The 26,167-nt window shown below is 41.4% G+C and overlaps 1 protein-coding gene across 3 annotated transcripts in view; it reads left to right on the top strand.

Moving 5' to 3' along the window:
- Nucleotides 1-10,472: 10,472 nt before the first annotated feature.
- The window catches only part of LOC100648318, a 167,483-nt gene continuing 151,788 nt past the window's right edge, over nt 10,473-26,167 (top strand). For all 3 annotated transcript variants that reach the window (XM_012308597.3, XM_012308596.3, XM_003395488.4), the window contains exon 1: nt 10,473-10,735. In XM_012308597.3, the coding sequence (XP_012163987.2) occupies nt 10,669-10,735 (67 nt within the window). In that variant the 5' untranslated portion in view covers nt 10,473-10,668. The remainder of the gene's footprint in view (nt 10,736-26,167) is intronic.

Below are 26,167 nucleotides of genomic sequence, written 5' to 3'. Positions count from 1 at the left end.
TTCTCAACTTTCTTTTACATCGTTCATTTATAGTAACCCTTCTAACGTAAAAAACCTCGAATACGCCCACCTGTCGACGTTGAAACATTCTTTCAAACTGAGATGTCTATTTAATATCGCAAATATTTTCGTACGGGATATCGCTATTATATTATTATTTTCCAATTCCATTTTTCTTCCATCGTAAGTAAGGAGCAAGATTTATTCGATAATTTTCCCACGTGAAACGTATACTGGTGATTTTGCAAACTCCGTAAGTGCAAACGCGATCTGATTTATGTCGAAATTCTTCGCAGCGAAATTAGAAAAATCGTGAGTTTTCCGGTCAATTCCCGTGCCAATTTGTCACGGGTTTCTATATTGGCCGGGGGCCGTGGCAGGAAACCATTTCCCGTTTTCTTTCGTACACTCGTACTGCATTCACGCGTTGCCCTTTCCGGTGAAATATTAAATTTTCTGCAATTCTACGAAACCGGAGAACACGTGCATCCGTTATATACTAGAAGGAAGCTTGCAACTGTAAATTAAAACTGTGATGCGAATTCGAATCTTCTCGAAGCATGGTTTGGAAGTCTATCTTTTACAGTCCAATCACGTCTAAATTTTGTCCGATGTATCTCTGAAAACTAGCCAAGTGAAAGCGATTTAGTATGAGTTATGCAGAGCTTACGAAAGTACGTAAGCAGTGAATGATTTCATTATATTGACAAAGCCCAACATTCAGTATGGGACCATATTTAATACCTTGTTATATATCTTAAGATGGCTGTATACTAATATGTTTTATTAAATATATATTTGCAATCGATATCTTGTAAATGAAAAATATTTTTGTGAGCACTACCTTTCAGGGAATAAGTGAGATTCATAGTTGATTATCGAACGAAAAAGGAAACAGATGATATCTCGAATACCGATCGCCGAGAGGGAGAAAGAAAGCACGAAGGGGTAAAAAGTGTATGGCCGAGCATGCACGGGGGTGGATTTGATTTATAACCTTGCCCACCGTAACATGCTATGAAATTTCATCCGTGACGCTGATACGAACACGCCAGTTTCTATATTAAACGATGCCACTACGGTGACACGTAGAGTTCGCGTACGCAGCACAGATGTGTGCGCATCCGCTCGAGTGCGTGTCGCCGAGTAGTTTCGTACAATTAAATCAGTGCCGAGAGCAAGCCCATCGTTGAACGCGTCATTGCACATCCGTAATCATTTTAGCATACTTCGTCCCCCGTCACTGCTATCAACGCAATCTATTTTAGCGTATTCCTCCGTCACGTGTCTAAGCGCCGGATGTTCCGTTATCGTCCAGCTGCCGCGTAAAATCTAGATGAGACGATTTTATGTCACTGGTCACACCTGGATACAGAATATTGGAACGTGGGTATGGTCATTATATCGCGAGAATAATAATTAGAGTTAAAATTCTTTTCTAAAATAATATTAACGAAAACGATAATAAAATCGATATAATAGCGCAGGAAGACAAGACGAGGAAAAAGAAGCTTCATCCCTGTCTCGAGTGTTCCAAGGATGAAAAAGACGAAGTTTGTCCGTCGAATTTTCACTATAACTATTGAATTTAATTTTAAATTCGGAGACGCGTGTTTCAGGCGTTTTGAATACATACCGGCTTTCTCGGCAGCAGGAGTCCGCTACGCCATTTACAATTTCATTTGTGGCACGTTCTATTAATTGCAGTAGTAAGTTGATCTCTCGACTTTGCGTTAATATTGCGGCGAGTATTCTTTCACGAAAGCTCCGATTATAAATTAAAGGCAAGAACGAAGTCATAGTTAAAAATATAGGGAGGTGAAGAATGCCGAAGGAATTGTGGCGAAATGAGAAGACCGAAGAAAAGGTAGCATATATATCTTGGCGAAACGTTGAACTGAGATGGAGGCAAGTAATTGGAAACGTGCAGGATGCGAAAGCTTGAAATATGGTGATACTTATATCCAAAGTAGGGAAATGAGTAGGATGAGGAAAGCGTCGGAATTAGCCAATTTCGCAGGAACGATCGGTTCCTAAGCTGTCAGCAAGTGAACGGAAATAGGGAAATTCCATTGGGGAAATGTTGACACGGCACACAATACCAAGGATAGGTTAAACGGTATAGGTGTGTTTTGAAAAGCCATCATTGCGGAGTGATCGAGTAGTAGAAGCGACACCGCTGGTGTCAGATGCAGCTGCCTCGTTAATTGTCCTTCGGCTCTATTCCATCCTTGCCCTCGTTCGATGACGTTTCATCCGGTTAAATCGATGTTTCGTGTTTCCAATTAAAAAACCACGGGAAACGGCAGACTGTTGCGGATGTAAAATTTCGCCGAGCGATATGTTTTTGAGGTAATCGGCGAATCGCAATCGCAATTCGACTTAGTTATAAATTATATAGTCGGATAAAATTGCGAAGATTTACAAAAATTAAAGATCTTCGGGATTCAGGTTCGTTATATAAGTACTTTCATTATCCAAATTCCTTTATTCCTCGGAGCTACGTAGCACGGCTTAATCGTATGCGACAATGGGGTTCGAAGGGGGTGGAGCTAGAGAAATTAGGATTAACGACACATAGGAATTTTTCCCGATCGCCTTCCTAAAATTCCTAACGAACCAACCCTAACGACGAAACGATCGCGTCAGCTTAAATCGACGTTCCACGCGATGTTTTATCTTAAATCGACCTTCGAATTGGGGTGAGTTGGTTGAACAGAAAAAGGGACGATGGAAGAAAGGGAAAAAGAGCAAAAGATCCATGTGGACAAGAGCGGTACGTGAGAGAAAAGTTCTTTTTTATTTTAAAGGTTGGTTCGGATCTGTTTTTGATAGATTTCAATCGATTCGTGGCAATGCGTAATTCAAGTTAAAATTGAAATTACAAGACAAAGAAACCGATGGAATATTTCGCTAGCTGTCAGCAGTTTACGAACGTGTACTTTTGAATAGCCTGCCAGTGGAATTAATATCGGTGTATTTTGCCAGCGTTTCGCTCTGTTGAATAAACAATTGTTCCGTAAATATCTGTTTTACGTGTTTCTCTGCGTCCCGGTGACGTTCAACGCGTTTCGTGTTTAACGTTCGCGAAAATCGCGAAAATTGAAAACCAATAGACATCACCGTGCGTGCAAAATTCGCCTTGTGTAAGACCGGAAAATACTGCTCTGCGAGAGCATTCCTGAATTTTATATTTTGAAAAATGTACTCTTTTTCCCCCGTATTCTGGTGTCCTATAAAAATCGATTCGTTCCTCCAGGGACGTTCCATCGATCACCAGGCATGGATGCCTCTGTACGTTGTACAAATCAATTGACGCGTTGAGCAGAAGCGGAAGGAAAAATATCCCGAATGGCACGGAGGGAGTACCAAAGGTATAATGTATCATGGGACATTAAAGGTGTTCGAGCCGAGGCGAGAAGTCACGCGGACTAAAAGAAAAAGAAGCGACACGGAGAAGAAGAATGAAGGTGCGCGGGAGAGACCACCGGGAGCAGGAAGAAGAATTGATCCCTTCTTCCTTTTTTGCCTAACTACCTACCAATCGCCTTTCTCTTCTTCTTCTCTTCTCTCTCTTCCTCCTTTTCCTCCCTTTCTTTCTTTCGTCCCTCTTTCGCTCCCTTCGTCCCTTGTTCCAAGCTGACTCGTTACTATCTACTACCGACGACTTTCCTTTCGCAATCTTGCAACAAATCAGACTTATTCCACGACTACTCACACCCAACCCATTGCTCCAAGTGTCGAGAAAAACCTCTGCTCTTTTGATCTCGACTGTCCGCCGGACAAAAAATTCGTTTGCAGTTTTTCACGGCGAAATCATTTGCCAGGGCTACGCGTTCTTACTTGTTACGCGGCTTGAGCCCAAGTTTCTTTCTCGCCGGATAGCTTCGAGGACAAAAAACTGGGAATTTATGCGAAACACGGAACCTCAATTTTTTTCCTACTCAATTCCTGTTCGTCGAGCTAAAAATTAAATAAAAATATAGAAGACCGGATAGACCGGATATATTCTACAGGCTGGTCCGTACAGTCCGTTGATAGGTACAATTGGCTACCGTGGTTGTTCTACGTGGAAAAACAAGTCTGAGAAAATCGAATTCGGAAATTTATCAAGTATAATAATCTTTGTTAACTTATCGATTTGGTACGAGAAAACAATCAGCGGTAGGTTACTATACATGTGAAATAAAATTTTTCCTTTTAAGATTTCATCTCCAAGCAAATTAAGTTTGAATATGTTTAGTTAAGAACTGGTCTGATACACGCGCATGTTACATCTTCAAATTTATTTCTCTCGGAAACACAGCGTCTTATGAAAAACTGTACTATACTTTCGACATATTTCTTACATACATACTTAAACTCCTGTTGAAGCAAATTTTGAAAACTCGACTTTTTCGGAAAATTTTCGCCTTATTCTTTTTCGTTTCGTGATCAACTGTACCGAGTGTTATGGATCACCCTGTATATCTATATACCTTATTATATTATACTACAAAATTACGAAACCCGTATCACTCTATATTTGTATCGTGTAATGGCATGTATCCATGATTTTGAGAGGCGAAGATATCGAGTAGATCGATCTTGTTTGTCGAAGGCAAGAGGGACATAACGCTGAGGATCAAGTTCGCCGGTCTTCGTATTCCCAACGTAGCGAGCTGCAAGCGTTAATCGAGAATCGGAGGATTTGCCGGGTAGATGGCGGGCAAACGATCGTCAGCGATGCTTACGGAGGAAAAACAGGAGGGTGGAAACAACGAAGGCATCGTAATGGACTTTGCGGGTGTCGATGGGCGACGGTGTTAATTGCACCGCCTCACCTAATGGCTCGAAACGTCCGCAAATGCTCTGGAGACTCGACTTTCCCACCTCCTACCCACCGTGGAATCGAGCCTTTTAAACCGACCATTTCTGCGCGTCTTTTATCCGCCTCCCGTGGGCTAACCTTCCCTTTCCGGTTTACTTATTTTTGCGCACTTTTCATACGAGTGAAAGATGGGACGCGAATTCAAACGAACCTACTTACACTGACCTAATTAAACGAGACCTTGTTCTCTTTATCTACGCGGTCGAGAGACGTGAAGAAATTTTCTAAGTGTTTTAGTGGCGGACGTCTGTGATTAAGCAGAACAGCGACGAGCATCTGTGACCAGACAGTAGTATAAATCGGTAGTTTATCAGACGCGATCGATACCAATTATAGAAAGGAATTCTTCCTGCAAAAATTTATGCTTTGTAGGTAAACGTTAATGTATTGCTATGGTTCAGGCGATGAGATGTACCTTTGCAGATAAGTATAATGACTGTTACAAATAATTTTAACAAATCTTCTCTACGTGTGGCGACTTTGCTTGAACTGCGCAATTCTAAGCGATTACTCGTGTCCTTGGTAGTTTAGATTTTTACATATGGGACCAGGAGCTGTCCTACTTATAAACGGTTGTGTATTCCAGTGAAACGTTACAAGAGTGTTTAATTAAATGTATAAATTTCTACCGTTTCGACGTCGGTGGTCGGACGGAACACAGTGCATGAAATACGCGTTCTTTTCTTCGCGGTCAGGGCAGGCCGTAAAATTTAACGTTGACGCGACGCTTGACAATTTCATTAAGATTCTCGCGCATCGTCCCTTTCCGGGACTCTCGTTAACGCCATCGCTGGAAATTGCTGGTTGCACAGCACGAAGTGCGCCCGAGTAATTGCATCGTCGCCAGCATTGCGACAGACGTTCTGGTCCACTCTTTGAGCATCCCGAAGTTAGATGGGTCGTTAGTCGAAAGTAGAGTAACCGGAAGTTAGCTGACCCGGTAAGATAGCAAACCAACGCGCGCTGCGGCACCGGCCCAACTTTCCTAGACAACTTTCTTTCTTTGTTCCACCCGCAGTCTCTTGTACATTCTCCGTTTGTTCTATTTAACGCACCACTGAGCTACGATAATGCGCCCAAGGAGAACGTAAACGCGATTCTTATCTGCAAATACGTGTCCTAATAGCTCGCAGTGCTCTTCTGCCGTTTCTGTTAATACCGATAGGTATCGGTAATTGTTTCAGCAATTTCAGATTTCCAAATGGAAATCGCAGAGACTCGATCTCGTTCGTTAGGTTACTTTTCCCTACTGTTTCGCAAGACGAGGATATCAGACGAAGTTTGCTAAACGCGCATAAGAGATAAGCTTCTTCTATCCTTTCCAAGAGGTGATATAATTTACTACAGCAATTTTCTGGTATATAGATGAAACTGCTTGCATAAAGCGAATCGACTAGCGATGCGTATTTAGCCTGCGTTCGAGCGAAATATCTAGCGGCGAATCGTCGAACGGGATTATATTTTATTCGCGAGTTGCCAGACGTCGGGGAAACTGAACGCTGGCTGAACAGGATGAAAAACGAATGGCAGAATATGTATTCGTAAAATTTCGTGAGTCCATTGAACAGGGACGAACTGTTGTACGAGGAAGTAGTAGTTATGGAAAGTGGCAAGCGGCGTCACGCAGCTAGAAACTTTTCTATTTAGTCCGAAACTCCGCGGTAGAGGACGCTCCTTCCGGTTTCGTAGCTCCTTTGCATTTAATGAGGATCCGCTGAATATTCAGAAACACCGCGTCGCGTGCTTCCATACACAAGAGCGGAGGTTTTTTCGCAAAAAAACTGGGTCGTCTCATCAATTTCTTAATTACCGTCTTCTAGGATTCCTTCTTCTCTCTTTCATTTTTCCCTTTCTTCCTTCCCCGATGCTATTATTCTCGGACGCTAGAAATAAAGGAGAGAGAAATATTAAATCCTGATGAGTCGGTTTCAACCGGAGGATAAACGAGTTTAATTCCATAGTACGATGTCCTCTGCTTTTGTCTCCCCCGTTAGTCCTCCCTTTTAGAAAAAAGGCCTAAGATAAATGCGAATAAGAGGAACGCCGAAGCTATGGGTACGCGTCGTTTGCTTTCCCAGTCTTATGTCGAGAACGGAAATATTCGTCCCTGGCGTAACGGGGAACACGTTCCGAAAGTTGGTCGGATCGTCCAGACATAGGGTCGGAATAAGCCGGAAGTTGTAGGTAACGGTGCCGCCGCGATAGGAGAAGTTACGTAGCAGCGAAGTAACTTCGTCCTATCCTGGCCACCTCGTTTAACACACGCTGTGTGTGCTGATGTAAGTATAATTAGTTTCGTCCAATCCCCTTCTTCGACCTGTTTCAACCTAAATACCTCCGTAACTCGGACCCCGTTTGTGTGTACCCCCGATAACCATATATCCCTACCGTTTGACCACGTTTGACCACGTTTGACCACGTTTGACCACATTTTCACGCTTTTATTTATGCATGCTTTACGCAAAATTACTTCAACTACATGGCTATCTAGATGGTCGGTGAACCAGCGATAATGGTCAGTCGTTAGCGCTTTTTTGTCGCTTCCTTTGCAAACCGGGTAGAGCGCGTAACTTTTTTACGTATACATACGTTGAACGGTTTGTTTATGGCACGGCAAAGGCTGGCAGAAATTTCCTAAGAGCATCATCGTACGGTAACTTTGGTCGCTTGAGAATAAACTTGTTTCAGGTGAGAATCTTAGCTGCGCTTAACCAGCAAGTGGTATTAGTCGACACTTAGACAGACGGAGAGGCACACTTCTGTTTATGAGATTTGGGAGAAGATCTGATGATTATTAACGAAACGATTAAATCGATCAGGATGTTGTGTTTACGCAAAATTAAGATACGATGATTTGAATAAAAATTTGTTAAAATTATTTATAAGCGCCACATAGTAACATAATAAAGTTAAAAACAAAAGGTATAATAATTGGTCGTAATATATATTGGTGTTAATCGTAAATGCAGTATTCACGGTTTGGTTGGCATTCTACCCAAAATTCAAATTTTAATTGTAAAATCATTTTATAGCATATGCATATGGAATCGAGTTACTACAAATAGGTACAATAATAACATGAATATTAAAATTAATTAAAATAACGGTAGAAAGACGCGCTGGATATGAACAACAGATTGATGTGGATATTGTTATAATATTGAATATACGGGTACTTTATAATTTACATACTAATGATTCTTCAGCTTCATTCTATTTTTCCACAAGTATCTCGATACTTTTGAATACTTCCTGTACGCTTTCACGTAATCGGCCAATTAGGAAGCCAAAAGACCGCTGACCGTCAATGATACATCGATAATAGATGCATTAATTAAATCGTATCGCGAAACAATTTAATCAAATAACGTAATATAGAACACGTTTACCATTTACTTGACTTTATGCAATAATAGCAATCACAGTGACAATTGGTAGATGATTCTCGTTTAGTGGCTGCTCTGCGGTAATGCACTGAACGTAGAAATGAACTCGTATGCATATACACATACTACTCTGGCGAGTCGTAAAATGACACGTTTACAATGCTGCTAATTACTAATTACATATCGTATTGTCGATCGCATTCCTATTATCGGGAAGAATTTTTATCCACATGCTAAATTTGGAATACGTGGAAATAATTTCTATTCGATTCAGAAAGAAACCGTTTGATGCCTGTTAATTGGAGAAACGCGAGAATGAATTGTGCGGACGGCAAAACAATGTCGAAGGTTTAACAGGAACGCCGGTAACTATCGCGGTCGCGATAACGGTTGGGCAATGGGAATTCGACGAATTCCAATAAAGTCTCTTTACGTGACGCGCGGTGAAAATGCGACATTTATCGTTTTGATTATAAAGCTATTAAAAGAGTGTCTGCCTCAGTACGATAGAATTAATTGACTATCCTTTACAGTTGCGCACAGCTGTGAATTGATACCATTCAACCGCGTGAACTTCTGTTTGGAATAGTTTGGATCGTGTAAATCGAATGGTATGCCCGATATTTTCCCGTAACTGTCAATCCACAGATTATTGATCAGATAATAAATCTATTTCCAAATATAGATTTCTGTCATTTATTTCCTGAAATAAACAAATGAAATTTTATATACCTTTCCGTTCTACGTTCTATCTTTTTATCACTGTTATTACTCGCACCAACACAATCCAAGCATTTATGTCACGAAAACAAAGTTATAAAGAATCTATCGAGAAAACTCGAGATGGTCCCTTGAGGACGAAGCAACGTGCAACCATCTTAACTGCTGATCTATCGTTGCTGATGTATCGAACAACACGTTCAATTGTATTTCGACTGGGGAAAACAAAAGAAGATACTTATTTTTTTATTAATTTTAAATCCAATCCTCGTCGTAGAATCTCTGTATTCCGTTTCGTAGATCTGTTCCCTCCACGTTTTCTTTTTCCCGTTTCTGGAAAATATAATAAATCAATGTTATTACCTTCGTCGTCCGCGAAATGTATTACGTTAGGAAGCGAGCCGCTGCTCCTTTTATTTCCTCATAGCGTATGTGCTACCTGTCTATCTTGTTCATAGTCGTCCATCAATCCATTTTTCCGGTTCATTTTTCCTGCACGGCCATTTTGAATGTAACGCCTGTCCCGTCGTTTCGATATTAGTTCAGATTTCCCGCTTCTTGTCGAATCCTCCGCGCTTATGTTGCAATTTATGACGAAAGTTTTCGTACAAGTGTTACGTCGAATTGGAATTTCCGAGCTATTATCCTCGCTTCTGCCTCTCGAATGCTCTTCCATCGATCGAAGGAAAAATTCAGCGAAATGGTGGAAGCGAGCGAATTTCACTGACCGCCAATTACAGAGACGAGTTACAATTTTATTCGCTACCGAATAAAAATAACAAAAAGCGCAAAAAGCAGAATTACGCGCGCTGTGATTTATCCGCAAGCTTTGGATTAATCTTCATTCGAATAGCGGTATATTTGCGGTAGTTAGTTCATTTAACATCGAGATGCAATTTTATATCACGTCGATCGTTTCACGGCTAATAAGAATGCCCCCGAATTCGACACGATATTGCTGCCGCGTAGAGTAAAAATTTCACCGCGGAGTGTTTAAAATATAATAACGCGAATTTAAATCACGGTTATTCAAACAATTTTCAACTATCGCAGGTTAACCGCTGAAAGCGCGCATTCCAACGGAGATTATCTGACCGATATAACGTTAAACTTTCCTTTCCGCCTCCACTTTCGAATCGTTCGCTACTCGCGGGAAAAAAGCCCATAATTCTCGCTTGGATGCATCGTCCGGTGTATTTCCTTAATTTAATGTTCGGCTAACAATCCCGAGATACAAAGCATACGGTATTAATAATTACGCTTAATTACTTTCTAATTTCGAAAGTTCCCGTTTCACGATAGAAATAGCGCCATCGGCGGCTGAGAGCAGCGGCGCGATAGACCACGCCGCTAGTTTCAGTAGAGAAAACACGTATTTGGTCGGACGAGGACGAACTTACGCGCGTTTCGGGCCGAGGAAACGAGTCGGAGAGGGAGTCGTGATTGGTCGGAGTGGGGATCAGGTGGAGGGAGCACGCGAAAGCCACGGAGACCTGTCGCCTGTCAGTAAGCGCTCGACCATCACGCTTCTACGTTCGCGTGAGCTTTTCCCTTCGTTATCGCGCACTGCTCGTGATATTCTCGTATTCTGTTCACGTGTGCGCGTGTATATCTCCTTGTTTCGGACAGTTTTCTTCGGAGTGGCGATGAAGTGATCGAGTTCCAACGTGCTGCATTTTGTACCAAAGAAGCATGGATCGACGTGGTGCCTTCTCCATTTCGATCGTTTGCTTGCTGATCGCCCTCGTTTTCGCCTCTGGTAAGTTATATTCTCACGTGCTATTTTTTCACCCTTAGCAATGTTCGTCGTTCAGTCCTTCAGCTTTAGAATCCTGAGAGGGTCGTGTGGACGTTTTCGTTTGATTCTTCGAACGAAGGCTGTTGATAAAGCAACATCTTTGACGTTAGTTGTACACAGTGTCGAATGGTTTTCCGATGTTTCGGTCGCAACAACAAGTCGAGAGCACGTTTTGTTTTTTTTCGTTTAGAGAACTTGTTAGACACGTCGATAGAAATCCTGTCGTACTTGAAAACGCTGTGCTCTGGTTTTCAGCCTATCGACGTGGATTTTAATGGCACAGCCACAAATTATTGCTCCCATAGTGCGAACGTAATTCGCATGAACAACGATTTATGCTGGCTGGAACAAATTCTTTTCAATATTATTCGGTGTATACGCTGTAACGTGCTCGAGTAACATTTTGTTCACGTTAACTGTTCACCGCATAATTATGTCGCTATAGTTGCTAGGTTATTCACAGTACTGATTGTATTTAACTGGGCTAGCCACGTGTTTATTTGCCAAGTGAATAGGACACAGAGAAGTATAACCGAGTCTTGAAGGGAGACCTCGTGTGGTGCAACATATATACATATATATAACGGGTGACGAAAGAATCCCGATTAAAATAGTGAATTAATATATCCACGAAAGACATTGTAAAATCAAATATGAAAAGATATTAAACAGAGCAGAATATCTGCCACACGATTACATGTAATAACGTGCGAATTAACGTACTATGAAATAAAGTATCCAGTACTCCGAAATTAATCATCGCACGAAAAACGAATATATGAAGTAATTTCACCTCTGACAGATATATTCGTAGCAATACCTTCATTGTAAAGTTACGTGCGCAATAAATTTTACAAGCGTGAAATATTAAATCGTGCTCGAGGGATTCGCGAAAAATTTACATTTTTAGATTGATACTACAAAATATTTTCCCCCGGAAATCGTTCGCGTTTTCTGCTATTGTACCAATAATTTCGTTTCTTCGAAATCTGCATAATAAATTCTCAATACCTTTCAATAAATCGTTACATTTTCGAAGCTCAGTGGAAGCGTACTGTCTACACTCGCTCGTCCTTCGACCAGCGATTCCCCCAAAAACTTACATTCTTAGATCGAAACACCGGATACAATATTTTCCTTTGAAAATCATTTTCTCGTTCTCCATTGTCGATTCAGTTTTTCTCTAATCGATCTGATAAACTCTCGATTATTCATTCAAGTGGTTGCATTTTTCGAGTTGATCCGCCGTAGAAGCACACATTCGCTTGCCGAAAACGGTACTCCAACTTGACCCCTTAACTCGTAATGTATGTACACCCCTTTCCGCTCGGTTTCTTTCATTGTCGACTCGTGCCCTCTGTGTAAACAGCGAGAGGCGAAGCGAGGTGAGGCCGGGCCTGCTCGGGACGTAATTTGCTCGACAAAGAGGAGGCGAACGGAGGTAGGCCAGACCGAGTCCTCTCCTCTCGCAACTTGGCTACAACCCCGGTGGTAACGCCGCGTTGCACGTGCACCCTCGACCCTCCTCCACTCTTGCGTACACGCTGGATTTAACGAACCGACGCTGTTCAACCCTTACTCGTTCCAGATAATTATCGAGCCGGGTCTCGCAGTTGACACGTCTCGGGGCTCTGGAAACCACTTTCGTCTTCGTTCCAATTCCCTCTTTTAGCTTCGTTCCTCTTGTTTTAGCAACTTGGAAACCACTTCTGGACACATGAATTTGGAAATTCAACGAGTCTGATTAAATGACTAAATATTTATTTGCTTAATTAGATCTCCGATGTTACCCATAGGTATGTATTTGAAAATGGAAAGGATGATTGACATATGGTTTGGAACTTGTAGAATAATTCTGCCTTCGTTCTATCCTCCTCTTTTAATTTTCGTTTCTTTCGTCCGAAGAAACCAGGGAGCATCTTTGGGATCTTGGGAAATTCAATAAATGCGATCTATTTCTAAAATATAGATTTGCTTATCTCGAGTGTCACTCCTGGAACAGTATGCTTTCGTCATTGAACGATGGAATAATAGAGTTGCAACTCGATCAGATTAATATTCAAGATATTTAATTAAATACTTTTACAGCATTCTGTGCTTTCCTTATCGGATAATAAACTTGGTCATAATCTACGTACTTAAAGATTGAAAGTTTGAAGGCGGTTTCCTTTTTTATTCGAATAAAAGAGTGGATAGGGGATTGGCGCGTAACAATGAAAGAAGATTTCGAAGAAAGCTTTCCACGTTCCCCATAGAATGGATAGGGGGAGGGGGTGGGAGAAAGGGTGCATTCGGCGAGTGTATTTTCAGCAGGTACTTAGACGTCGCCAGACTTTCGTGAACAACAGGCCTCATTATCAGTCTCTTAAGTTACGGGACACGGAGCGCTCTTCGTTAACGTTGCAAAGTAGCAGAGCCCTCTTTCGAAGCTAGGATTTTCTATACATATAGTCTCGCGACCCGAAAATGCTTCTTGCTTGTCCTCCGCGACGAGGAGGAATAAATTTACATTTTTCTTACCCCTTTACCCTGGCTAGCTACGCTCTCGACATTCTTTCACGCTATACGTTCCGTCGCGTCCATTCGAACGGGGGATTAAAGTGTTTCGAGAGGGAATAAGGAAGACGTTGTCCCGTTTCGCATAAATCTTCCAACGAAGCGGACTCGTGGACGGGATTAGTGAATTCAGTCAATTAAATTCGCATCGCAGCGATTTACTCAGCTCTTGGCGCAAGTTGCATCGGTAAATATCGCAAAACGAAGCTTTCGCCGGATTACAGAGTTATACTAGTTTTACCGAGGACAAGAAGTTTCGGCCGAGTTTCATAGCAAATTCGACGAGTTTCGTCGCAACTTCTGCCTCTACTTCTGATCAGCTCGAAATCTTTATATTTGCCAAACTGCTCATAATTAATCTTGACGTATCCGTCTTAAACGAACTTCGTCTGGGTGTTTGACTTAGAACGCTGCGAGAGTTCGGGGCCACGAAATCCTGCAGCGGAAGCTGAGATCGATCGATCGAACCGTTTACTTGTTGAATGTTTGATCTCGCTTCGGCGAACAACGAACCGTGAAGGAAAATGATCCTCCGCTTCTTTGGAACGTTTTTTCATTGTTCATCACCCGAGACCGTCAACGTTAACGCGATAATCTTCCAGAAGATGAGCGAACCCGAGTTTTCTCGTAGATGAGCAACTTTCTAGATCTTTCAGCTTGCTGCAAACTTGAAATAGTTAGGGACTGAAGCGAGAAGTTTTGCAATTGATTGATCGAGTGAGCTATAAAGCTTATTTGATGGTCACTCTCAAGTTTTACACTTGGAACTTTTATGTAGATTTCCGAGTTTACTTGCACTTAGGATCTTTATCGAAATTCTAAGATAGTTACAAGATAGTTTGCGACTCGATATATCTAGTCTTACATTTCACGAATATTTCTGGTGATTTCCAAATTTTCCAACTTTCCAACGAATCCATGAGCGTTTGAAATGTATGGAAAATTTCAAAAATACACAAGGTTCGTATCATACCGCAAAAAAATACAGAAAACATCCAAGTACGGTAATCGTACAAAAGAACGGTGTAAATATAAGTTCGTATTTGTATCCTAAATATAACGGCGATAGAAGTGTGAAATCGAGGATGGATTTCGTCTATAACAGCCAGAGAAGATCGCATTTAAGAAGGTGTCACGGCGGGCATTAGAAAATGGAGTTTGGTCGGATGTTTGGTTATCCCTGCATTTCATGGCATAGTACGTACTTCCTTCGGATCTGAAACTTAGCATCGACACAGAGAACACGACGAGATTTCCGTGGAATTTAATTACTTCGGTAACTCATGTAAATGACGATTGCGTGTGAGCAATGTTGCTGTAAGATGCGCGCCATTGGTTGCCGCACGAATCCGTAGCTACCGCGAATTTCCCCTACGGCTTCGCAGCAGATCGTTTCCGATATTAATTAAGATTCGTATTAAGCCAGTCTAGGCGTATCAGGTATTGCTTTCTATCACTCGAGCTCGTAATATACCGACCTGTTTCGAGCGTTTGAAATCTGCTTCGTTTCGTTCCGGCTAATGCTGTCCAATGGTGATACTTTTCCCGTTTGTATCCGTTTTTGGCCATACTTGAATAAACTTGCAGTAACATCAAAGTAAACGTACCAGTTTTGAACTAGTTCGGTACTTTCGTTGATTAAAACCGGTACTTTGAAGAGAACGATTCGAAAACGGAACCAAAATTTTTGTCTGCAAAAATGTTACTCATAATGGGAGAACGTTAATTCAGCTACGAAGCAGTGCAATTGGATAATAAAATGCACTTCGTGCAATTGATCGCTGTTAATCGGATTACCGGATCGTTGCATCATCGCACGATTTCGCTAGTGCTGATAGCAGTTAATCGGTTTCGACGTTCAAAAATTACGTCATCGAATCTTCTGATCCTCCCTCCTCGTTCATGTTCCTTGAAACAAATCGATCATCGAGAAAGCCTCGACCCAACCCGTTCGACGACAGTATTGGTTCAGTTGCATCCACGCTGGCTCTCGACGGTCCTGCAAATATTTACGAACGCGTCGGATCGAAAACCATTTTTCCGTATTTTGCTCCCTTCTCGTTTACTCCTATTCATCTCCGGTCATCTTTGTCTTTTTTTCCGTTAGTGCTTTCGTTCCTCCTATAATCGTTGACTCGTCTCTCTTCAATGAATAAACACGTTAAGAGAAAAATTTATCTTTTAAATCCACAAATTGAAATACACATTCGGCTATTTTTTCGTTTCCGGATCGGTTTTGGTCCAACGATCGATTTTCATAAAGCCCTGAAAACGTATTTTTCACGACATTCGATACGCACGTGTAATCGGTTTTGTGCTTCGTTTCGAGCGAGCCGAGCGAAACGTTGAAACATCGAAACGTCGAAATGTTTTTTCTTTTTTTTTTTGTTCTTTACGCAATTGCCGGGTCGATGTGAAATCTAGTAACTGCGGTTTTGTAAACGCGAACGATGAGAAGTTTTCAACGGATATCGGACCCTGGGCTCGGCTTTCTGGGCGCGATCGAACGATCTGTTATGTTCGAAACACGCTCGTGCTCTGTTCACCTTTCGGTTTACCGTTTGTGGCTTGCTTTGCCTTTTCTATCCCGGTGCCAAATCGGCCCGTAGAAATTGAAGTTCTCTTTTTTTTTTGTTTATAGCCTCACCTAAGGATATTTTTACCGTGTTTTCCTCCAGCGTCGATATCGCGTATTCCCTTTGGGTTCTTCCATCAATATTCGATAGGAACGCTGTGATTCCAAGCTGCCATACTAAACAACGTGTTTTATTACAGTACGTTGTATAGATTCGACAATAAGGGCAGCTATAACTTTCGGATAGCTCACGGAAGGGTGAAAAGAGAAACGAGTTTCGACAAAGGCGTTACGCGTCGGTGTCTGGAGGATAGAATTTTAAAGTGCAGGATCGTTGGTCGGGAAGTTTCAAGAAAATTGGAAGCTCATAGCTCGGAAACTGTTTCCCCGTGAATTATCGGGCTCGGAGGATTAAACGTCCGAACGGGGTAAATTTATCGACGAAGCCCGCCAAGAATAACTGAATGAGTTCTCTTGATTCACTCTTATTTCTCCGGCTCGTTGATGCGAATTTATCGCGTTTACACGTCTCGTAATTTCAGCCACGCGACCAGCATGGAAATCCATCAGAGTCAAAAGAAAAAAGAAAGAAGAAAATATGGAAAATACTTCTATTCCTATAATCTAGATGTATCGAACGTCGAGCAAAAATATTTGAAAAACTACCCTGATATCTGATAGATGATTTTTTTCTCTCGCTAACTCTTAAAAAGCCCCTCCCTTTTGAAAAGCAACCGAGCAGCTGATTTATCCCAAGGTATAAAAAACCTTGGCAAGCGTTCCATCTGTTCCCGACTGGATGCACGTTAATAACGTTTTTCGCCTAGTTTCGAGTTGTTGAAAGAAGAGACAGCTTGGAATTCGATTCGGCGTAATTGGTGTGCGGATTTTACACCGGCCTTCGGATATCGAACCGCCTTAAGACGGCGAGGATTCGCGGTGAAGCCCGGTTTTAATCTCTTAGCCGAGGGGTTTCTGTCTCGAGCGAAAATCCCAAGCGTCGCTTCTATCCCATGGATACCGGGGAAACTGTCCCCCGAAGAAGTAAACCGGCAAATGAAATTAGATTTGCAAAGTAGCGCATTGAAGCGCGTCGCTATGCATTTCTCTTTCGGCCGGACTGATAAGCGAAAAAATTCGATTAGCTTTTTCTTGGCTCGTTTTCGATCTTGGTATTACTGTTCCGGATAATTAACTCATTGTCAGATGATCGATCGAAAATACTCGATAAAGATTCGATTCGTGGAGAAAAGGAATTATCGTTCTTGTCGTCTACGAAGAACTTAAGCCGGAGTAATTATTTTCCAAAGTAACCCGAGGGAACGCAGGTTCGCGATAACCACCTAATTCGCCGATATGATCCAGAGACTTAGAAAGGTCGTTGGTTCCTTAATTGCAACGAGAATATAGAGCTTCCATTCTATTCGGCAAAGTCTGCTTTCCGATCGCAATGCCAAGGAATCTTACTTTGGCGAGTGAAACTTTGAATGACATCCAAGTTGATGGAAATCGATCGGATAAATTCAATCTCCTTTCACAAACATTACATGATATTATTTGTTACTCGTTTATCTCATATAAAAAGGATAAAAGGTGTCATCGGCGTACAAGAAAGAACGTGTACGTGTAAAAAGATGCAAGGTTATTGAAAAAAGTTTGCCATTGGAAAGTGCAAACACGTTGGAAAAATCCAAAAAGTAATTTGATACGTTATCAAATGGATTTTTAATAAGATTATGATTACAACAAAACCAAAGCCTCAACCATGGTCACCACATTCTAACGCCAGGAAGTTCATTCTCGAGATTAGTTTTATAGAATATCTGCATTTGCAATGTGAATAATAACACGCGATTTCTATAGGTAACGTTAATGCCAGAGAAAACGGAAATTAATTGACGGTATTGTGGTTCGTTACTTTTTATGTCCTTTATTTGCGAAGCATTCAAGGCGTTTATGCTGGAGGAACCGCAATATCCATTTCAAGATACCCGTGCGGCTTGTACATTTTCGTAGAACGATAGCGAGAGCGGTAACGGCAGGAGAATCCGATACGCCTTTCGTAACAATTTCCATCCGCGCATATACTCTTGCCATCGACTGATTTCCCATCCTGTTCGAGCTTCAACCGCAACTATATACACTATCGCGTTATATTCGGGAAAGCTTCTATGAAAATTGTATAATTTTAAACCAGCCACTTTAGCGGAAGATAGAAACATCTCGTTTATTATGACTATCTTGTTCGTTTATTATGGCTATCTTGTTCGTTTATTTAAGCGATTCCTGTGTCGGGAATTTTCCCTCTCTTATTGTTAGTTACGCGATGCCCGGCACGTCGATCGATCATTAAATTAATTAACATTTTTCTATCGCGTTCTCAAGAGCTGTTTAATAAGATCTCCCGATTCCTTTCTATAGGAATTTCCTCGACAATATCGAACTATTATTATTATTATTATTATTATTTTCGACAATAGCGCATCATCAAGTAACATCCACCAGCAGCCATTTCCACGTTTTCTTCCTCAGACAATCCTCGCTATTGTCTCGTTCATCACTAGAGAGCAGAACAACGTCGTGAAACATCTTCGAAACTGTAAGAAGTATCTCCTTGAAGAGGAACGATGTCGACTGTTCACGGATAATGTTTAACCTACAGATGGATTCTTGCGGCTTGCAACCGCGATTTTCTTACTTCTTATTTCCTCACTTTTCCTATTGTATTTTCGAATGGACGTTTTTTTCGCGTAACGTTTGATTTATCGGCAAGAAAAATACTGAAAGTCGACGAGAAAGGACAATATAGTCAGAACCTTATCCCGTTCGTTCGCGCTGGCTCTGTTCGAGTATTTTGGTGTCGTTTTTCTTTCGTTATCCTTTGTTGTCTCCGTGATTACACTTTGGTTATAAAGGAAAACGAGCCAGTACTCGTGCTTTAATCGCCGGACGAATCTAATCCTGAAATTGCCACTTCCCACGCAATGTCGATTCGCCCGATCGCATGCCTGTTAAAGCACGGACTTCGTTCAGTTTTATCTCAGTCAGTATCTCGCTGAAATTCTTTTGGCAGATATGACAGTATCATTAATGGACAAACAAACAATCGTAAGATTTTGTAACTAGCCAATTTTACGTAAAGTCGTAGTCAAAGATGACGCGACTATAGAGTGCTAAATTCATGTTTCAACGCAAAGTATTGTAGTTTATGGTATTAATGGCCGAAGCTGCACAAGCTCATGTTGATTTACCACGAATCGATCGCTTAACGCTAGATTCAGCTTCGAAACATCAGTTTTTAACTAAGAAGGCCAGTATTTTTAAATATATTTATTTTGAATAAAACTGGTCTGGAGTCTCGTATCTTCTTTACACAGTTATCCGAAGAAACGTGTCTCTACAATCGATAGTTAAATAATTCGGTCTTCCAAGAGTTAAGATTCGCGAAAGTGATACAAAATCATAAAAAATCATAAAATCGTCTATACACGGTGATCCGAGATTCCAAAATTTCGATCCGCGTTATGGTTATGGTTATACCGGAGATTGATGATTAATCCGGTCAACTGTACCGCCAATCTAGAATACCAAGATCGGATCGTGTATGTACGTTGATTTCTCATTCACGAGACGTTCCGTCATACGGAACGAATATACATTTCCGCGGGATGTAGCTCGACGCTTGGGAACGACGAGCCAAGGGAAGTTCCTCTTTGGCTCGTCAAGTTGCAGCCCGACTAAACTGTGAGATAACCTGAAGTTATAGGAAAGCGCGGCATTGTAATATCGTGCAACAACATTTTCGTCGGCTCAAAGGCGTAATAAGGATTTGCCGTACCAGCACTCCGCACCGCTACGACTTCGCTTGTCTGCGCAACCCTCTGGATAATCCTAAAAGCTTCGACGGGAGCGTCGCGTCCTTTTGTAATGGATCGAGACACGAACTTTCCGCCGTCTCTTTCTATCGATCGCCGTCGACCGGCGACGAGTCGAATTTGATGCGTTTCCTCCTTCTTAGAGCAGCTAGGTAACTTGCAACTTTATCGTTTACTTCCGTCATAATCTTTCGATACTACGATCTCGATTATGAACGTTAAAAGTATAGCCAAGGTTTATGATTCCAAGTTACGAGTCTTTGCCACTGTTTCAAAGTTTCAGGCTAGTTTCGCTGGAGTAATATGGTAAAGTACGTTCGTGGTCTTCTTAGAGACAACAATTTATAACTATTTAATTAATATATTCACTACCATCAAAGTAAGAATTCCTCTTTAGGAGTTGCATATTTATATTAATTAAATTATATATATATTCATAAATTTATATTATGTGTATTTATATTTATATTTATTTATATATATTAATAAATTAAAGAATTTCAGTGATAATATTTGTAATAATGTTTGTACCAATTGTTTTAACCTGTTGCTTATTTAAAGATTTCGCTCACGCAGTCAATTTTTTACGTGAAATCTAGTTCGCATTGTCCGAATCGATTCTTACTTACTAACGTGTTCTCAGTTACTGTTTCCCCACGCTCCCTCAGAATCACGATACTACGATATCTAAAACATTAGGAAGAGACATTGCAATAATTAAATGGTCTCGTAGCAGAACGAAACAACCAGTGTTAAAAGGGTAATAACTACCTCTGCTACTGTAGAACATCCTCAGAGTCCAAGAATAATTGTGGAGAAGTAGAAGAAGAAGAAGAGGAGGAGGAGGAAGCGGAGCAAGGCTCGTTAACGAGATTCGACCGTGACATTACACGGACAAGTCCGCTCCAGTAGGAGGTACGTTCCCACATTTAATCATCAAAGGAATTTTCTCGTTGGAATGCTGAAAGAACCGAGGCGGAAGCGTGTCAGAGTCGTCGCGAAGAAAACTGTCGTTTGGCCCGGTTTTGTAAGGAGCCGTGTATTTACGGCTCAAGCCACATATCGATCTGTCGACCTCCTCACGGCCGAGCGTGTCAACGTCGCGTAGTCCTTGGCAATGTTCGTCTTTGTCTCGCTCGATCGTCCAGGTTTCTCTCGAGAACCCTTGAATCTGACATTTGGCCAAGGCAGCCGGAACAAAGGCAGCCTTGGGCGATTGTTTCGAGGTCGTTTCTTCTTCCTGAACTCGTCGTTTAACTCAGACTTAAGTATCTTCCATCATTCGTTATCTCTCTAGTGAGAGGCGTGTTTCTTAAACATTACACGAAAGCTGCCGCTGTAGAAGAGAGCAACGCGGTTGTTAAAACTCTCCTGTCCATCGTTAATCCCGGTTTTCGTCTGCAATGATCCCCGATAAAGATCGTGGAAGAGCATTTGTCGATGAACGCTTCGTTTCCTGCGAATTCTCGTCGAAAAAACGCGAACAGACCAGAAGGGAACGTTGGTAAAGGGATCGAGCCGTCGAACAAAGCGGTTCGTCCTACTTTTTTTCCATCTTATCGACATCTTTTAATCGCTTCATTTCCCGACGTATCCTCGTTGTTAACTCCGCGGACGTTATACGGAATTTTTTATGACGATTACGCGGACGTTTTACGATTTCTGAGAGGTTGGAAAAGTTGACCAGAAGAACAAAATCCGTGACTCTGTTAATTATAACGTTGACCATCGCTTAATCAAGGATACCAGACGCGATACCTGGTCAGAACTATCATTTTTTATCAGAGACTAAAATCGTTGAAGGAATCAGCGAGTTACAAGTCATTTGAAACGTAACATTCATTTAAATAATACTATGAGCATTCTACATGTATTTATTTATTATTTGTCACTAACATACTGGATAAACCATTGATTATTCATCATCTCCGATTAATCTCCTGCCTCTGTTAAAATTCTCCAAGGAATCGTAACTAATAATCTATTAATTGTTTATCACCGACAATAAATTTTCCACGAACCAGACTTTGCCTTTCTTTATCCATATTTTCCAGATTCTATCTAGACATTCACAGTTCCCGATAATCTCGAAAGGTACACGGTGTTATTGAAAAAATTGAGAACTAGCGGAAGTCAAGTAGTATAAGTCAGTCGCGTGTCGGCCATTGGAAGAGGCGGTCGGCTCGGTTGACGTCTCAATTCATCTTCAGCTCGTAAATCGAACTGGAGCATCGAGCCGGCATACGAATAAAGCAAAATAGAGCGGCAAAGGGTTAACGGTTCGAGAAAAGTTCTTTCGACTCGCTACGATTTTATCGTGTCGTTTGAGACGCGCACCGGCTGCCAGTCGTCGAGGAGGAACAAAGGTCGATTGAATTTTATCGGAGATAAACCGATGTTTTCCTCGGCGCTGTCGAAATCCCCGGCGGAATCCTTCTTCCGCGTTCTTCATGATCGTCGATCCGTTAACTCGCGACTCTCCACGGCTTTTATTCTTGCGTTCCACGCTAGAACCCTTCCTCGTGTGTACACGATTCCTTTGTCCTAACAGAACAATGAACATACTTGTATTTTTTCGTGACCCACTAAATTCACTTTGCAAACGCGTAACTTCACGCCAACATTCTGTTTTTGAATTTTGTGCTGGATTGTCGCTCGACGATCATTATGTGAAGGGTACGCGGCAGAAAGAGGAGAAACGTCAGTTTTTAACGAATTTCGAATTTCATATTTTTTTCGTATGCTCCTGTGAATGCTCTCTATGTAACACTGGTAACATCGTATTGGTTGGAATTAAAACTTTTCGAGTTTCACAGTAATTGTAAGGAATTTAGGTGCACAGCGTACTTCTCATTTTTTACTCTTCACATTTCGCTTAAAATTATAAGTAAAAGTTGGAGATAACGTAGAATATAATGTAACGTAGAATTATAGAGTAAAATCTATGAGAAAATCTGAAATTCTGACATTTTGTATCGAGAAATAAATTTTCGTTTTCTAAATGACACTCCATGGAACACTCGTCACGCGTCTTTGACTTGGAGAGTGTTAGGGGGCAGATTTGATCTGAAGGAAGAAATTCTGACTCATATTTTCTTAACATTTTTTTTAACAACTGTTATCCTTATGATCTTCATTTTCTCACTATAGTGTATCAACAAATAGGAATTCTCTGTAATTACATAGTTATGTGGCTGTCATGTGTACGCAACAGCGAATAATAATATAAACGACGATTAAAATCTTAGCAAGGGAGTACCTGCGGACGAAGCGCTGTCTCTCGTAAATTATGGGTAAAGTTGGAATCTGCGAGTCAAGAAAATTCCTTGCTCAAACACAGGAAAGAGGTTGAAACCCCGCGGCGATCGTTCTATCGGACATACCGCGCGGAGCTTTCCGTTAGGGGAATACACATGGGGTGTGTACATGAGGGGAGTAAACCGCACAGCTCGTTGGACACCGTTGCATCATCCGACGTAAACACCGTGAGAAAACGGCTCGTCTCGCATAAACTGATCAAACTTTCCCCTACCGCTCGCCTCGAATCTTCCTTCACAATTACGCTTTTACGCACGTAGGATAAACATGGCCGGTTCACGAGCTCGAGAGCTTCGGTTAGCTAGGAATTTACGATCCAACGTAATCACCGTATCATCGTAATTCGAAGAGGGAATACCGCGAGAAAAGGTTGTCGAAAAATGTCCTTTCGGTGGACGAAAGACGCGAGATACGTTTCACGCGCTCTTTCTTTTCTATTTCATCGTTTATTTCGCTTCGTATCGCGATTATATAAACGATTCTCGAGATTACCCTTTTTAATGGTACGAGCGTAGAGAATTCTTCTTCCACCAACGTCGATTAATAGAAGTTATAATTAATTTCCTCGTTCGAAACGCGCATTTCCACGCAAGGGCGGAAGTTGCGCGTTCAAAGTCTGAAAAGTTGCATGGCTCGGCTACTTGCACGCGCGCGCGGCTCATAGAATTAGCTACACTTTTGACGCGGCAAAGCGAAACTCGCAACTCGTTCAAGTCCTATTTTTCACCGGCCTGCCTTTTTTCAACTATTCCCTTGCCTTTCGCGTTTCTTTATCACTTTGTGCCCGTTCTCGAATTTAACTAATTGCTTTTCCAATCTCATTTGCCTTTCAAACACCAAAGGACCTGCTGTCCATCCAGCGAAACATGCATTCATTCCCCTTTGCCATTCTTTTTCTCCCTCGTCGCCTTTTTTACGCCAAGCACCGAAATTCTTTCGATTCGAGGCGATTTCTCTTCTCTCGCTCCCTTCCTTATTCCCTTGCAAATTACTGAGATCCTTTCAGTTTCACGCTCTCTCTTCCCTACATTCTCTTCGTCTTTCTCCGTTTTTTCTGACTTTTTTCAAGGGACAGAACATTCTGACCGACGCGCGGTGATTCATCTTAACAGCAGACCTGTTCCAATCAAGTCGCCGTTCGACGTTCTCTTTCTTATAGCCGGTTCTTCCTTCCAATCTTTTTCATTCTGATTCGATGACGCGAATATGGATACGCTTCCGTTCTTCGCGACCCTTGACCTTCCCCAGTTTCGACAGTCGGAATAATTTTCTATCTTTTCTTCATCGCGTATCTTTAGAATCTGACGCGGTAGTTATACAGATACACAAACGTATCGTCGATTTCATTGATCTTGTAGCTGAGCTTTTATTTCGTGGACAATGCGACTATGATTGACACATACAATTGCGTGTTTTGATATTATGACCGGAATTTTCTCAATTACTTTTAATCGTAGCGTGCTATAAAATTTCTTAGAAATTGTAATTATTTCCTTATTCGTCACTTAATTCAGATTTAATCTAAATCTAACACAAATCCTAAAAATAGTTTTATGTACACGTACAAATGAAAGTATCTAAACTCAAAGTTAATTATTAATTTAGTTATTTATTTCTTCATTTATTATATTGACGGGAAATGTCTATTAGTAGTATAAAAAGAGAAAAGTTACGCAAGTAAATGAGTTTATAGTTAGCAATTATAAATACCAAGAACCTAATAACTGAGTCTAGTTACGGCTAATTCGTAATTATCAAATAATAACCGAGTATTTCAATAGAACCTGATTACTATGTATTAATAACTAATAAGATAAAAGCGGAAACAACAAGACATTCATCGTTTTATTGACGTTTAAGTAAGCGAGATGATTTTTGACACTTTTGGTATGAAATACCATACAATTGAAGCAGCTAAAATAACTGTACAACGATGCGATGTTCAACTCGCAATAGTTCATATCGTAAGTTTTTAAATGGGACACGTTAAGCTTAAATTTATCTATAACGTCAAGGTAATGTAACGCTTTACGTACAAATGAAACATCCAAAACTTTCTCGATAGAATTGATATGTGTTTTGCAATAAGAAGACCAGAGATTATGGAACCATATTCCGGTATTTGCTTAACCAGGGAACAAAACCATAATCCGTGTCCGTGTCGTGAAAGAATTCGCAAGTTCTTTGAATAAGTCCGAAGGTTCTAAAAACACGAGCGATGATATTTTTATAACGTTCCGTGCAATTTAAGCCAAAGAAGAAGGGAGTATCGAGGATCGTGCACCGAGTCAAGGCAACTTATCACAATATTGCGAAGAGAATAATTATACGTAATTTTTTTTACGGCTAAGATTATGCAATATCCGAGCCAAAAACTTTCTAGGCGGACTATCGATTCGAAATCTCGACTATTTGAAACGAACGCGAACAACCGGATGCTGGACGTGTACCGATAATTGAAGACAGACAGACGCGTCTCGCGATCAGATATCTCGGAGACTCGTTCGAGTTGGCGATTAAGTTTTCCAATTCTCGGTGTTAGGAAGTTTGCCTGCAGTAAAGGCAGGTTCCGTAGCTAGAGGACATTCGTGATACCCAAGGATATGCTGCCTCCGATGGAAAAGTTTTCGTTCATCTTTGATCTGCGATTTGCTGGGCAGATACGTTGACGTAACTTAACTTCCTTCGATTTTACGCCAGCTTCCTCTTTTCACAGCGTCGTATATTCGCGCTCCTATTCGACGACGTTAAATCGTGAAAAAGTAACCGGAAGTTAAGCCGGAATCGCGTGATACTTTCCTCGCTCGAGGAGTCGTTGCCAGTCGAGCAAACGCACGAACGAGCACGCTTCCTCGATTTGTTCCTGCCGGAGAGTTTTCGCCGCTGGCGTTCCTTTTCCCCAAAGGCGCGTCTCGTTTCCTCGGGGATTCGCCCTCCAAGAAATTATACTCGTTCGTTGTTATTTCAGAAGCTTTTCATTTAGCTGAGCTTCCATCGCGGTGAATTCAATTTTCTTCCGGGCGCGTAATCATTTTCTGGTTCCGGCGCCGCGCGCCGCGAAGAAGAATT

The sequence above is a fragment of the Bombus terrestris genome, chromosome 5, assembly GCF_910591885.1.
Source record: "Bombus terrestris chromosome 5, iyBomTerr1.2, whole genome shotgun sequence".
Taxonomy (NCBI): domain Eukaryota; kingdom Metazoa; phylum Arthropoda; class Insecta; order Hymenoptera; family Apidae; genus Bombus; species Bombus terrestris.
The sequence above is the reverse complement of the archived record's forward strand: the minus strand, read 5'-3'. Positions and strand labels throughout refer to the sequence as shown.